We start from the raw sequence: 15,944 nt of genomic DNA on the forward strand, positions 1-15,944 counted from the left end.
ACAGCATGAATTGTGCAGTCTATCAGGGACATAATTCAACTGAATTCTGAACATTTATAGTCACTGAGACACTTCCCTGTTTTGAGAAGGAAAGGCAGAGAGAACAGAACGCACGCACAAAAAATAGAGCAAAAGCCATCTCAGAGTTTGATGTGCCAGAGAACTACTTTGACTAGTAATGTAGACTCGGAGGTTGAGAGTGAAAACAATGGTCTCAGTGGAATGGGAGAAGATGGGCATAAAATACAGGATACATCAATATGGAGGCAGAACTTAAGCCAGAGCATAGTAGGTGTTCTGAATGCTGGAAAAGGATAAGTGGACTCAAAGCTCTGGATGCACTGACAACTCAGCACTATCCTCAGGAAGAAAGGTCTCAAGGAGCACAAAAACATCCCAATCAGGAATGGAAGAAGGAGATGCAAAGACTTAAAAGAATTAATTACACACTCCATTCTGGCAGGAGCTGGTATACCATAACTGAATTTTGTTTTCTTTTTAAAGGAGCAGAGCAATGAGTACCAACAATGGAGCACTTGCAAAAAGTTATGGGGAAAAGGCTAAGTAGTAAAGCATCATGAGATTCTGGATGCTCCACAGCTGAAGAGCTGGTTGAAATCCCAATGAAAGAGACCACTGGAGCAGGGAGGATAACTAATCAGCTCAGGAGGTGTGGTATGAAATTGACCAACTGGAATCAACATACCTTAGAACTCTGAGACAAGTATTGTCAGAGAGCAATTCCTTGTATTTGGGTATGAGCAGGTCTCTGGTGATCTTTGTGATAGCAGTTTCACTGGAGTGAAGAAAGCAGAAGGCAGATGGAAATGGATTAAGCAAGGGGTTGGGAGAGAGACAAAGAAATCAAAACAAACAGCCCTATCGGGGAGGTTCTAGGTACATGAAATGAGAGGGTAGGTGAAAAGGTAGCCAGAGCAAATGGCAGGGTTCTTCAGGATAGGGGAAGCAATGTGGGAAATCAGCCAGAGATCAGAGAGGTGTTGAAGATAGGTTGGTGTTGAGAGAGAGACAGCACCCAAGCCCAAGGGAGAACCTGAGGCAAGAGGGACTGGGTCTAAGGGACAGGAGTAGGGGTTATAGGCAGACAGAAAGATGGAGAGCTCTATGTCAAAGACTGGAGTGAAGGAGAACAGAGTTGAAGAGGAGAGTTGATAAATCCCTGACAGATAGTGTCAATCCTGTCTTTCAAAGTATTTGACAAGAGCCCAAGCAGAACAGAATAGAGAAAGGGTTCTCAAACTGTGGGTCACAAGATGGTTACATGGGGGTCACAGGCTGATAGCCCCAAGCCTGGCTATGCATGGGGGGGACTGTCAGCTCCGAGCCCTCATTCAATTTAAATTAAATTAAATTAAAAAACCCCTGATTTTAATTTATAAGGACCAGGGTCATACTCAGAGGCTTGCTGTGGGAAAGAAGTCACCAATACAAAAAGTTTGAGAACCACTGGAATAGAGGAAGAATGAAGGGGTGAACAGGACAGAGGAGAAAGTCAAAAGTGCAGAAGAGCTGCTGAGTGAAGCACACACAGGACCTATTCAGGGAGCACAAAGCAAAGCCAAATGTACAGTGGTTGAAACCAGCATAGTCATGAGACCTCCAGTACAGTTGCTCCAGTTCCTGTTGGAGCTGTGTTGTCAGGTGGGAAGAAGACAGCAGAGACCCCTGCCTCAACAGTTAGCCTTTTCCTGCAACAGATTTCCCAGGAATTACAGAATTAGGAAGATGCACTACCTCTCTACTTCTCTCATCAGATAATCCCTCCCATTCGAAGAGACAATTCTATATAAATCAGAATCGAGTGTCTTGTCACTTCTAATTCCCTTCCCATAGGTTCTTCCACCAAAGGGGATTAAATGGACCAGTGAATTATCTTGGACCATAACTAAAACTTCTTATGTAGTTTATATGCCACATTTAAGTTTAATTATAAATTGGAGATTTTATATTCCAGATTTTATACATATCAGAAAAATTTGCACACAGCCAAGCCGGGTAGACCAAGTAGGGCTCAGTTTTATACCTTATGCCATAAAACTGTGAAATCAAAAACAAAAATAACTTCAAAAGTTAAGGTGTCCAAAACAACATCAGTCATGTAGCAAATGGTATTCTTTTAACAAAATAAAACCATAAAGGCAGGAATCAGAATAACTGCATACTTTGCACATACATAGCTCCCTATATCTAAAGATTGCAAACTGCTTTATAAAAACATTAAATATCGAAAGGGGCAAAATGAGTTTGAATCAATTTTTGTCATTTTATAGTCACTCTTCACTGTTCTAAAGAATATTTCTCTCCCTTGTTGCTGTGTGAAAGACCCCCACAAAAACTGTGGAAGCTCACCAACTGAAATCCAGATCCAGCGAACATTAACATATGTGCTCAAATTTTGCACTAAAGTCAATGAGACAATGCGTGTGTAAATATTTGCAGGATCAGGACCAACAGTGAAATTGATTATATATGCAAAGTGTCATCAAATGCACAAAGTAAACAAACAGAAAAAACTGAGGAAAAAAAAATATAATCTCTTCCAGTTACAGTAATTTTAGGTGTAACCCACTATTCTCAAAACTAAGTAATTCCGACCGAAAACGATTTTTAAATTGGCCGTCTCCTTTTAACTCTCACAACACTCCTTAGAAGTAGGGGTTCAATATCGTTCCCATTTTAAGAATGAAGAAATTGAGGCACAGGGTTTGAGGGACTTAACCAACCTCACACAAGAAGTCAGTGGTATCCAGGAATAATAAACTCAGATCCCAGCTTCCATTCCTGTGCTTTCACAGATTTCTGGCCTAATTTACAGAACAGGGGCACATTCATTAATCCCTGAGAAAAATAGATTTATTAGGTTCAATCTGGAATGGAATCAAAGTGCTCTTTTCAAATTTCTAATTCTGCCAAAGAAACGGCCATTATGGTTGCCAAAATATAAATGTTCACCCTTATATTTGGATTTCAAGGATCAGTGGCAATTGATTTTTTGGAACTTTTGCCAGTTACTAAAATTATAATAAATAGGTAGAGGAGATACAGAAATAATTTTGAAGGGGTAAATAAATTGGTGTCTGCAGTACATTCTCACACACACAAAGTTCCTTCACAAGTCATTTAAAACTACAAACTATTCTCAAAACTGACACTGGCATATTGACAGAAAAATATACAGTTTCCTAGACATATAAAGAAGGACTCACGTTAGCCTGATACTGCTCCAGTATCACATGACCTGGAAACTCTGGCTCAGGAACTGATGCAAATTTCTTGATAATGTCTTCAAGTGCCTGGAGACCAGCCATCCGCAGCTGGTTGCTGTGATCAGTTGCAGCCATGAATGCCATACGGATGAGGTCGGAGAGATGGAGCACTAAAAGATCATCTGAAAATAAAAATAATAAAGCCATTAACTAAGTTAAAGATATCCAACTGAGTCCATATCAACACACCTTAGAACTCTGAGACACTTGTAACTATTCACAAATTTCTAACAGGGAGAGTATGTTATAATATGCAAATTTCGCCTAATCTTGAAAAAAAAATTAGTTGTGTATTTTGAAAAAAATTTAATTGAATATATATATTTTTATTATTAATATAAAATGATCACTTCAGATTTCTGAAATGCCTGTTGTGAAAAACTAAGTGTTATGAATTTGAATCAAAGTAAAAGGAAAGGTCATGAGAAAAAATTGCTCTGAATGCTAAAATACTTCATGTCTGCTTTGAGAACATTTTGCAAAAACAGATTTAATGACTTGTTCCTCATGCTGACAGAAAACCTTGAATGCAATTGCTGTTACAGTCCTGTGCCTACAGTGACCCCTGCTGATAAAGGAAGATCTGATCAATTCTAAAACTCAGGTACTGTAGCCAGCCACTGAGTATTGCAGGTAATATTAATATTTATTTGGGTGCAAATGGGGTTATGCCCCCACTTCTTTGGGACAAACAGCTGGACCCAGACCCTGGGTGAAAGAAAAATGTGTGACGACAGCAAGGGTATAGGAAAATAATCCAGAAATCAGTAACATTTCTGTGGAAACTTTTCTTCATTTGTTTTTCTTAACATCCCAATCTTAGCTTTTAATGCCAGATATTGTAAGTAATTATTTTTAAAAAAATGAATTTCCTTCATTTATTAAAATGTGATATTGAAAAGAACTAATAAAAATCAACAGAAAAGTAGTAAACCCTATAGATGTTATTTTCAAGTCTCTATATTTTAAAAGAGTTTGTAACTGGTTATGCGAGAACATCTGTGAAGAATATAATGTGAGGAAACAGCACACGATTACTGAAACATGGCTGACTTTCTCATGTTTACTATATAATTATGAAATAAATCAATTGGAATATAAATATTGTACTTACATTTATAGAGCATAGTATACAGAGCAGTATAAACAAGTCATTGTCTGTATGCAATTTTAGTTTGTACTGACTTTGCTAGTGTATTTTATGTAGCTTGTTGTAAAACTAGGCAAATATCTAGATGAGTTGATGTACCCCCTGGAAGACTTCTGCGTTCATGTGCCCGTGGTTGAAAACCACTGTATTAGAGTGTAATGAGAGTTATTTATTGAGGTGTGGGGTCTGTCAGGGAAACTGGTCAATGTGATATGTGGTGATGAAGACATGTTAAAGGAGGATACCTTAACTAGACACTTCTCTGCTTTTAACAGTTTGCATGGATAGCTGCTCCCCTTACTCAGGCTTACCTGTTCTTGAACAAAGTTTTCTTTTTGTGGGTATCTTATACCCTTAATATATCTCTTTACAGCTAAGTTAAAACAAAAACACATGCAAATCCTTTAATTACTTTTAGGGTTTCTGAGTTTGGCTGAACGGGCCATGGCCAGATCAAAGTGAGCCTTATTCGCATTCTCACACAGCATGATAATTCGACACAGGCAATCGGCAGCAAATACACGAGTGGCCCAGCGAGGAGCCACAGAAGGCTTCGATTTATCCTCTTCACCCAGAGTAGTAAACATTGTGTCATCATCCATCTCATCTTTCTTCTCCGATTCTTCATCCTTTCCTCCTCCCAAAGGAGCTGCAGTGCTCATGTCTACATGAGTGACACAAAGTCAAAAAAGTTAGCAATTCCACTGTTAGTAGTAATTTTTCAGAAACGATTTACAATGTGAAGTTGTCAACTCTTACAATCCATTCAAAATTAAAATGGAGACTAACTTTTCTATAGAAATTATGGCATTTGAAAATGGAGAAGGGCACAGTAAAGGAGTATTAGTAAGTAAAGATGTTTTTTCCCTTCAGCATACTAAGAGTATCCTTCATCTTTTTGAAAGATAAGAAAATGACATTCCTAAAACTCTAGCACTCTGAAGGTATCTATTACAAAAAATCCCCACTTCCAGGTCCTGTAGCTTAGAAATTTAAACTGTTAAACTGTCAATGCAGAGGATACGGCTGTTACCCATGCTTGAACTCTCATTCCCTTTTTAGTAAAAGATAAAATGCATATTAAACGAAAACAAAATGAAAGGCCAATATTGTGGGAAAGGCAAGTGGGCAATTTATTCTAGCACCACACACAAACATGTTTGAGAACAAGCATTACAGGTACTGAAAATAATTTTTTTTTCTCCAAATTTGACTACTGTAATAGATTCCCAGTTCAGGATATGTACAAAATGTCAGGGATCTCAACAAAAAGACTATTAGCTAGAAACTGATATGCAAAACCTCAATATCATTTTGATGTCCTGAGAACTGGACAAGGGATTACACAAGAAGAAACTTATCAGAGGGATAAACTATCTCAACTGAAAAAAGAAAAGGAGTACTTGTGGCACCTTAGCGACTAACAAATTTATTTGAGCGTAAGCTTTCATGAGCTATAGCTCACTTCATCGAAAGTTTATGCTCAAATAAATTTGTTAGTATCTAAGGTGCCACAAGTACTCCTTTTCTTTTTGTGAATATAGACTAACACGGCTGCTACTCTGAAACCTATCTCAACTGAGTCACCCCATTCCTAAAAAATAATACACTTAGGCTGCAGAAGAGTTGGGACATTTTAGGATGAGAAAGGTTGTGCAACCTTTGCAAAAGCATGCCAGAAAATACATGTGGCTGACCTGAAAACTGGCTTTGCACATGCCAATGCATCTCGGACCGAAGAGATCCCAAAATAAATTTGAAGTTACTGGTTTACTGAAGAGCAGCAGTGAGAAATGCATTTAAACATGGCTCTCCAGGAAATTATTTGGCCTACTGTACAAGTATCAATTAAAAGAAAAACCTGAATGCATGTTTTACGGATTTTAGAATCTACTCCAGATAAAAAGAAAGAGGACCTTTTAACATCAAGCTCATTAAATAAAGTGCCACTACATTAGGGATGGGGGAGTGGGGAAAATGTTAGAAGGATAACTAATTTGTAAATAGAAATCTGAAAACATATTTGGAAGGAATCTCGTTTGAATCCATAGCTCCACATTGTATTTATATAAAATAGTGCATGGGAGAGGAGTAGAGAGACTGATTCACACCTGCTCTGCAAGATGAGGTCAGGAATAAAATCTTCAAGAAAGAAATTTTGAGTGAACGAGTAGATCAAAAGGAGTTTTAATCGATGTAGTAAACACCACATTAATAACTCTCAGCACCTCATAATGGGAAGTTTTAGATGCAAGTAACACTTCCTTCTGCATAAACCTGACTGCTAATGGCTGAACAGAAACTTGTGTGCATTCAGCATGTTAGTGGAAAGTTAAAACAGTAGTCATATGGACTTTGTACGATAAAGTCTATAGCCCAGACTGAGGGCATGTCTATGCTAGACATGTAAATCAACCTATGTAATTACTGCGGTGGTTCATGCCCACACTACCCTCCTTCTGTCGGAGTTGCACATCCTCACCAGGAGCGCTTCCACCAACTTAAGAGGAGCAGTGTGGGGGGCTGAGAGCCTGAGCTCTCAGCTCCACATGCATCTCCCTTCTGGGAGCTTGGAGGCTGCCCCGTGGCTCCTGGATCCCCACCAGGAGCCCGGGAGCTGCCAGGACTCCAGGTGCGGAGCTCCCAGTTGGGAGCCCGGCTGTAATGGGGAGCAGAGAGCCCAGAGGGGCAGCCAGGCTCCTGGTGGTGGGGAGCCAAGAGTTGGGGGGGGGCAGCTGGGCTTCCTGCAGCAGGGAGTGGGGAGCAGAGGGCAGGGGGGGGCAGGAGCCGGGCTCCTGGTGGTAGAGAGCTAGGAGCCTCTGGGCAGTACCAGGGCTCCCTGCAAGAAGCAGGGATCTGAGAACCTCTGGGTAGCAGCCCAGCAGGCAGCGGAGAGCCCAGGCAGCAGCTGGGCTGGGAGCCAGGAGGTAACCAGGGTCTGAGGGGGCAGGCACAGCTTGACAGGGAGCAGGGAACCCGGGGGACAGCCAGACTTTAGCTGGAGCTCCCTACCTGCTCCAGTGACAACCTGGCTTTCTTGTCAATTTCACAGCGCCAGCATGGGACTGTGAAATTGACAAGAATGACAGCCAACAGCCAGTATAAGTAATCAATGTCTACAGGGATATTGCATCACCCTAACTACACCAACATAAGCCCTACACCTCTTGTAGAGGTGGAGTTATTATGTCAGTGTATTATGGCACTTGCATCGGTGGGAGCCAAGTTGTAGTATGTACACTGACATATGTAATTAGGCCGACGTAAACTGCTTACCATTTGGGGAGGTTGGGTGGATATTTTTTTAAAGTGATACATGTGAGCCTTTTCACACCAGAATGTAGACTGCAAAACCTTTCCCCTATTGAAAATTATATGCCTTTCTCATAGGCTTCTTATGATCAGGTAGGATGATTTCAAACAACTTTGAGATACCAAATTTCTCAATTTCAACCCTCACAAGCGCAATCTTAACAGGGATAGGGAAACTAGACCTGCATGTAGAGGTGTCCTACTACTTTTTAAGTAATCAAATGTATTAAAAAATTCAGCCTCACTGGATCAGATACAGTCACCTCCAATAGAACTAACTGTGAGTATTACACTAAGGAGTGCTCAGGATCATTGAACTTCTGGTCCTACATACAATATAGAAACAACTGAGCTAGGAGACCTATCTACAATATAGCAGTACAAGACACTATTAAATTATAGTCTGGGCTTCTTTCAGTGAAGACAAGAACTGTTCATGAGCCTCTGGATTTTAGCAAGGAGTTGGGGCATTCAAGAGCACGGTTAAAAAATTCAGTTGCATTTACATTGTGAGATAACGTTTTAACTTGTCAGAGGACCATCCTGTGGTAAATGGGTCCTTAAACAAGATACTTTTTACTATGTTATATATATTTGGCTTTTTGAAGCTTCTTTCATATCCCTTAATAAAAAAGATTATGAAATAAAGTTTCATGGGGGGGAACAGGGGGATTTCCCCTCACAGTATGGAGAAGGCATCCATTGCTAGTGTGGTCATTAACGGTTTCCTGGGCAAACCTGAGAACAGATAACTGTGTTAAGAGGTTCAGCAAAGAGGCCTCTTCTTGCTGTGTCCCATTCAAGAAAGATTTGTGCCATTAATCCTAACCCAAAAGAAGCTGAGGTCATCTGTAATTGTGCTGGCCTGCCCTATTAGGTAAATAGGAAACAACAGCATCCCATAGTGTCATATCTACATTGACTTTGGATACTAGAGGAGAAAAGCTGTCATTCCCTGCTTATTTATGTATAATCTTACAGCCTGACTTCCTGTTCTAACAGGAACCATCTTTAGGGATACTAGTCCCTAAAAGGCTGAAGTACATAAAGGACCACCTTCATTTTCAGGGCATCTCCAGTAGTTGCCATTAAGAAATCAGAATTTGGCAACAAACATTATACAGTGGTATTTGAGATAACTTCCCCCATACTCCAAACAGGAAACAACTGTCAAGTAGTAATATCTTAATTGTAACCACTACATGTGAAGACTGGATTCCTATGAACACCAAGCGTCCTGAGCACTGACATTTTCTGTAACAATATCTAGGCACTGATTTTATAGCCAGCCAGATCTCATCTGGTTTGTCCCAATACATCTCAGTCAACAGTCATATCTATCTGCAAATGGCACTTTATGACTGCACTTGGAACACCTCTTAAAGCCTCTAGATTGCTTCTATGATAACCTGAACACTAAAGAAGAAAAAGAATAAAAATTTAATACAGTGAAACAGATCCTCCAGCTGATGTAAATCAGCAAAGCCCATGTATCCCAGCTGAGAATCCAACCCAGTATTATAAAATCAAAAATCAAACTAGGACTCCATGAGGTGCCAAGCTCATTCAGTCTCACAAAGTAAAACATCATTCTTAAATGTAAATAAAATAAATAAGATTACTAATCACTAAAGGCACACAAATGGAATTAAAAAACAAAACAAAACATGTTTCCTATCACAAATTCTGAAGTAATATAGGTGAATGTAGTATGGGGCAGAAAGAGCAAAGCTGGAGAACTCCTTTGCTATCAGCAGTAAAGGAAGAAACTGAGGTTATATGGCCAAAGTAGCCATTACACTCTTTAAGAGAAGCATTTTAATAGTTCAGCATTATAAGATGCAGGAATCGTTGCCAGTCAACTGCTAAATGCGAAGGCCAAGAAAGTGCGTTACCTATTGCAATGCTCACCCTTTAAGAACTACCTATGTATACAGTACCAGATTTACTTTAATATATGTGTGTGTCTGTATATAGACTATTCAAAACTGATCATGATATTTGCCATTTTCTCTTTCTGAACAAGCTAAAATATTATAATCCAAGATACAGGTGACAAAACTGAGCATGGATTCCTATCCCACGACAACATAAGGAGCTCCAAATGAATGTTATCAAAAATAAATTAATTCTAAAGATATGATGTCTTATTATATGAATGTTGTCAAACACTTACCACTGGAGGCTGCTAGGACATCCTTACATAGCATTAGCCAGTGTGAAAGTTTTTCCACTGCCAGGGATGAAAGCATATGTCCCAAGGTATCATGAATATCAGAACACAGCTTTCGATCAGTCTCCCGATCTAACATTCCAAAAAGGACCCCCTCAAGGCCTGTCTCTGTTATATTAACTCCTTGATGCCGGCAATGAATATCCCGCCGAGAACCAACTCCTGGTGCAAAAGGGTTAATATCTGTAAAATGAGAGACTAGTTTTCCAATAAGAAACTGAATCATATTTGTGCCTTGAAATTAGGGCAATAGCAGCATTAGAAAAGGACATTCTGCATTAACTCTTAGTTGCTCAGATCACAAACACAAAGACATTACTAAAATTTGTAGTCAATAAACTAACATAGTTTAATATATTAAACTTTTTATAAGTTAAATTCTATGAGATACTGAGCATTTTCCATGAAATGATAAACACTGTCAATTACTATTAAAGTAAATAGGAGTTGAGAGCACTCAACACCTTGCAGGAAATGCTTAGCATCCAGCCTCATTGGATCCTGGAGAATCTCTTCTGAGTTAAGTCTTAATTGTGTCCCACAATACTAGAATGCACATGAGTCTGTGGTAGAGTGGAAACATGGTTTGTTTGATAATCCGTTGAAAGAAGGCAACATCAACACCAGATAATGTTTTTCAATTTTTTAAAAAATTTATAGTATATAACAACCAGCAGACAATTATATACTTACTATGAAAGGCTTCTGGATATTGTACTTTTTTCTGACCATTCAAACAGGTGAGTAGGAATCATAACTCATTTGAGCAGCAGCAGCATCAGGACAAAATTATATATGTAAAAATGGGGCAACTGGGAAACCCAACTGGCTACTAAGGATGTTGCTAACAGAACAAGTCAAAACTGAATATCCTACTCATAGTATACAGAATCATTATGCTCTGTGACAGGGTCTATCAGGTTTTTTCTGCTCCCTGCTACAGGCATTGGGACCTAATAGCCCCTACTTACAGAAAATCCACACAGATCAAGCTACTAACAAGACTTCATCCTCCAGAGGCCTAAAAGAGCAAGGAGGAGACACTAACCAATCAGGTGCTAGCACGTCAGTTAAAAAGGCTTCCCTGTGCTTCTCAGGGGTAGCGGACGGATGACAGCGGGCTAGAGAAGTGCTATCCCAGAACCCGAAGGCCAGGTCAGGGCCTTGTCCTCAAGCACTACAATTAAGAGCTTGCTTTTGAGGTTGTGTTTGTTTGTTTAAAGGCGCAGATGGACAAATTCTGAGTTTATTATTTTTATTCAGCTGTTTTAGACTGACCCTAAGTTTATAGCACAGGCCATTTGGCTTTGAGCAGGTGGCAGTAATTTGTGGACTAAGGCAGGGAGCACCTGCAATGCCATTATTGGCCCCGTAAGAAGCACTATGAGGCAGCTGCCAGCCCCCACCCCTTCCCCCTCCATGCCATGCCCATTTTCAAAACCAGCAAAATTAAGGAAGAAGAACGATCGGTAAGAGAGAGGAACAATTTAGAAGAACATATTTTGGGAGGAAATTCCATTTGTAATTTGTTCTTAATATTTAAGAGGCCAGGGCTACTGTCTTTACTTTTAGCTGGAAATATGGAAATGGCAAGAAACTCCAGAGGATGGGTTTTGTTTTTGTCTTAAAAAACTCACACACTATATTAGAAAAGGTAACACTTACTGATGCCACTATTCTCTTTGTCACCAGCATTTTTTGCTAAGCTCATGGCATATTCACACACTTCTGCTGCTTCCCTCTGTGCAAGTTGCCGCAAACATGCCACTGCAGCCCGACGTAGCAATAAGTGAGAACTGCACAAGTGAACCTGCAATCAGAGCCATTGTAAACTGGTAAATTGCTGTGTCTTTATTTAACTGAATCAAAACTGTTAGTGATTAATAACAGCCTCTCGCTCAGCTAAATCAAATGTAGGTCACGTAAACAGTTACAAAGTAATGTTGCCCTTGCACAGAAAGTCAGAATGCAAGAAACCATTTGGCTGAAAACGTTAATTAAAATGGATAAGTCCCTTAACTTACTGAAGGGCGTACAGCTAACTAAACCCAAACATGATCAAATCCTTTGGAAATGAACCTCTGCCTATCAGAAACACGTAAGGGAACTACCTGTACCTGCTCACTGCATTTGCACACAGATCTTGACCATCTTTCTCCTGAAGAACCAGCTTGTTTAATTTCTTTCTGAGCTTAATATAATTAAAGTAATTCTGTTCTATTCTTCTATGTTTCCATAAAACAGCTATTCCCCCCTGCAGATTTCAAGATTCTAAAGCGTTTAATTAGAGGAAGTTTGAGTGTACTGGTTCCAGGTGGGGTGGATTAGCATCCCAGCATGTTGTCCCATCTCCCAAATGGAAGCACAAGTGGGAAATTTAAAAAGCAAAATTGAGAAATCTCATTAATAAAGTTTATTATTCAAGATTTTAAAATGTGAAACACAAATTAAGCCTCACAGGCTGTAAAAGTGAAGCCAATCAGGAACTCTGTAAAATCTCTTAGCTTCTCTCCCACTACAGCTCTAAGACAAAGAGACCACACTTTCAAAAATGCTCAACACTAGGCACCTGCAATTGTTCTCAGATGTTTATCTGGAAGTCTGGGCACTTCATTTGGGTGTTGAAATGGGAGGGGATTGTGATAGAGTGCTGGGCAACAACAGCAGAGCCAGCCCTCTGGTCCTTGCAATTCTAATTAATTACTCTAGAGCAGACCTTATTAAGAAGAGCTGTGCCTAACAGATGGGCTGAGGAGAACTAAGAGGCTATTTAGACCATTAGGCAGATGATACAAAAGGCACAGAAATGGAGGAAGCAGAAAGAGAGGGAGAGATTGGTCTCCCCCCTTGCTTCCCTCAGGAGCTGAGGGCTCCCTAGACTGTAGGGGTGAGGGTATACAATGTATATGGGTGGAGAAAACTAAAATGTTAAATAAACTGCACTGGGTGTTTTATCAGCAAAAAGGTCTCTGAGCTGTTTGTGGACCTGAGCAGAGGCAGGAGCAAGGCGGCCTGCCACAGGGAGCTCTTTGGAAAAATCTGGTCACTTACTTGGGATGGCCAAATGTGAGCTGTTGGGTGCTGAGCCCTTTGAAAAATCTGGCTAAAAGTGCACAAACAAGCACTTCTCACAACATATACACTTGAAAATAAAGTTGATATTTCCATAGCTGGTATAGCCATCTGGCTAAAGAGGGATAACATTGTGACTGGACCCACAGGGAATAAAATTTGACTCTAGACCAGTGTTTCTCAATCCGTGGGTTGGGACCCAAAACTGAGTTGTCAGAATGTTTCAAAGGGTCATGTGGCAGCTTCTGTTGCTCCTGTCCCGCTGGGCTAACTTTCCCACTCCAGGCACTGCAACTTCTGGGGTCCCCGCACCACTCAGGTTTGACCCAGCTGTCATGATGACAGGAGTCCGGGTAGGCCAAATTTGAGTGGCATTGCAACCCATGAGCCAGGTGACAACTCCACTCACACAAATTTGGTCCAATCAGGGGTGGGGGAACAAAGCTGAGCAGTGCTGCAAGCCTGGAAGTTGCAATGCCTGGAGTGAAGAGGCAAGCCCAGCCAGCCCCACAGCACAGGAGCTGCAGGAGCCACCACTGTGGGGTTAGTGCCAGGCAGGACCCAACCAAAACCACCCAAGGGCCTCCACCCCCAGACTATTTACTGGGTTGTGACAGGCCATAATCATTTACAAATGGGTGCTGAGCCCAAAAAGGTTGAGAACCACTGCTCTAGTCCAGTTTACATCATGCTTTAACATTGGTTACTAGGATCCTGTATTCTGCCAGTGACAGAAATTACAATTTTCAATAAAATGGCCACTAGCAATCATTGAATCACTCATGACAACTGTCATTAAAACCTTTTATGTTCAAATCTAAACCATAGTTTATACCACATATGTCAGTAAGTACTTCTCAACGTGAGAACTTTCAGATTTCTGTGCTAAGTAACATTTGCTTCTAATATGCTTTGAATCACCTCCAGTACAAGTAAATATTTTTCTTCCAAAAGAATTTTGCAAGCTCCCAACTTTTCTTGAGAGGAAGTAGCTGTACAGGGAACTGTATGTTTTTCAAGGGAGGAGATAAAGAGTGCTCTTTTAGAAACTCTAATCTTGAGTTACCCCGGGGACATATTTTTTAATAAGTTGAATACACATTTGCTTTCCCTGTATTAGCTTGCTATGAGGGTGGAAATTGCTTTCCCAAATGAAAGGTCACAGAGTGTACAAAATATTTAACACTAGGCCTTTATTTCATTCATGAATGTCTGAAGGTTTCAATCTTGAAAAACAGACTTTAAGGGATCCTCTAAGTATCATCCTGAAGTTGTTTCAATAGAACTACAACAGAGAACTTTAGGATTTAAATTACTGGAAAGATTATTCCCTACTTTTAGTTTAAAAAAAAAATGATGAAGTACAGAGGCAGAAAGGAATCTGAAAAGCATATGGAAGAGATTGGTTTAAGTTTGATACATGGTGTTGGTTCCAAACAGAAGACAAAAGCTTGTCACCGATTTCTCCTTCATTTAATGGGGTAGGATTTTCAGCCAGTCCTCTATTCAGCCGCCATGTCCACATTTTACTTGTCCAAACAGCTGTGGGAGCATGTGCAAAGCCATTTGTAGGTAGACTTATGGAGGGAACAAGATTTTGGAAGCAAAAGGGAGGGAAGGAAAATTAGGTAGCTGAGGGTTTATGATGGAGCAGGGAAAGGACAGCAGAATGGGATGGAAAAAGATTTCAATCAGCAACAATTACACCTTGGGTTAACTTCTTTGTCTATAATATTCCCAATGGGACTTTTAGTCATAAAGGAACTGACAGAGATAATTATTTGTCACAGGATGTGGTACATATCAGCTTGTTATTCACACTTAACAGAAGGGCCCACCTACATCTGTGCTGAGCAATACCTTTTACTTGGAATTCTCTGTAATATGTCAGAGTGCAGAGCATGGGTCATGCTGAATAAGAGTGCACCAGTTGTGCAAGACAAGGGGACATGTGCTATGGGGGGGAAACTCTAAGGAAAGATAGGACAGCAGATTACACAAACAGGGACAAAGTCCCAATTTCAGTATAAATAGGCCTGGGAGTCCTTTGGTCATTATCTGTGAAGAGTCGGGGACACAGGTGACCAGGGATTGCTTAAAGGGAGGGTCTCTCCCTTAAACTCAGTTTTCTGAATGTCTGAGCATAAGTATACTTAACTCCAATGTATTTTTTAAATTTTCATCTAATAGAAGTTTTGTTTAAGATCAAATTTTGGATTTTACAGCCCTTGCATCACTTCCTGGCTTGAGGCAGGAAGGCTAGTGCCATGTTTACTGAGACATGTGACAATGCTCACCTGAGCAGCAATGGAGGAACATGGGGACGACAGCAAGACACAGACTCTGCCTAGGACTCTGATAGTAGAAGATATGCCACTTTCCCCACATACACTTCCTTTCTAAGTAGCCATAGGAGATAGGCATATAAAATAACGAATTAAAAAAGAGGAGACCTTTGGGGGACCCTGAGACTTGTTATTGTGTATTCCTCTCCTTTCCAAGCTAAATAGCCCTAGGGCCTGATTTTCACTTAAACTAAGGCCACTTTACACCACTCTGGCAGAGTAAAGGGATTTAAAGTAAGCGTAACTATAATCTAAGCCCACTTTAAGGCTCCTCTTCACACCCAGAGCAGTGTAAAGTGGCTTTAATGTAAATTAGAAATAGGTCCCTAGTCTTGGGTAAAATTTTCAAAAGTGCCTAAATGACTTAGGCGCTAAAGTCCCTTCATTGATTTTCAATGGGACTTCTGACTTGGGAGCCACTGAGTGCTTTTGAAAACTTTTCCCCTCAACACATATTTATAGTCCCCCATATGCTGCTAGCCATTTCTTTTTCCTTTCTGCAGGCTGTAATGCTGAAGTTTCCAGCATTAGAGATGTAGGACAGG

General features: G+C 40.3%; 1 protein-coding gene across 21 annotated transcripts in view; it reads right to left on the reverse strand.

The window, feature by feature from the left end:
* Positions 1 to 15,944, reverse strand: part of HEATR5B (HEAT repeat containing 5B) — a 97,133-nt gene that overhangs the window by 25,454 nt on the left and 55,735 nt on the right. For 9 of the 21 annotated variants that reach the window (XM_038397400.2, XM_043511505.1, XM_043511506.1 and 6 more), the window contains 4 exons: positions 11,648 to 11,792; positions 9,926 to 10,165; positions 4,850 to 5,101; positions 3,228 to 3,409 (listed from right to left, as the gene is read on the reverse strand). In XM_038397400.2, the coding sequence (XP_038253328.1) occupies positions 3,228 to 3,409; positions 4,850 to 5,101; positions 9,926 to 10,165; positions 11,648 to 11,792 (819 nt within the window). Of the gene's footprint in view, positions 1 to 3,227; positions 3,410 to 4,849; positions 5,102 to 9,925; positions 10,181 to 11,647; positions 11,793 to 15,944 lie in introns of all 21 variants that reach the window. The other 12 variants (XM_043511501.1, XM_043511503.1, XM_043511500.1 and 9 more) reach the window with 2 other exon arrangements.

This window comes from Dermochelys coriacea, chromosome 3, assembly GCF_009764565.3.
Source record: "Dermochelys coriacea isolate rDerCor1 chromosome 3, rDerCor1.pri.v4, whole genome shotgun sequence".
NCBI lineage: Eukaryota > Metazoa > Chordata > Testudines > Dermochelyidae > Dermochelys > Dermochelys coriacea.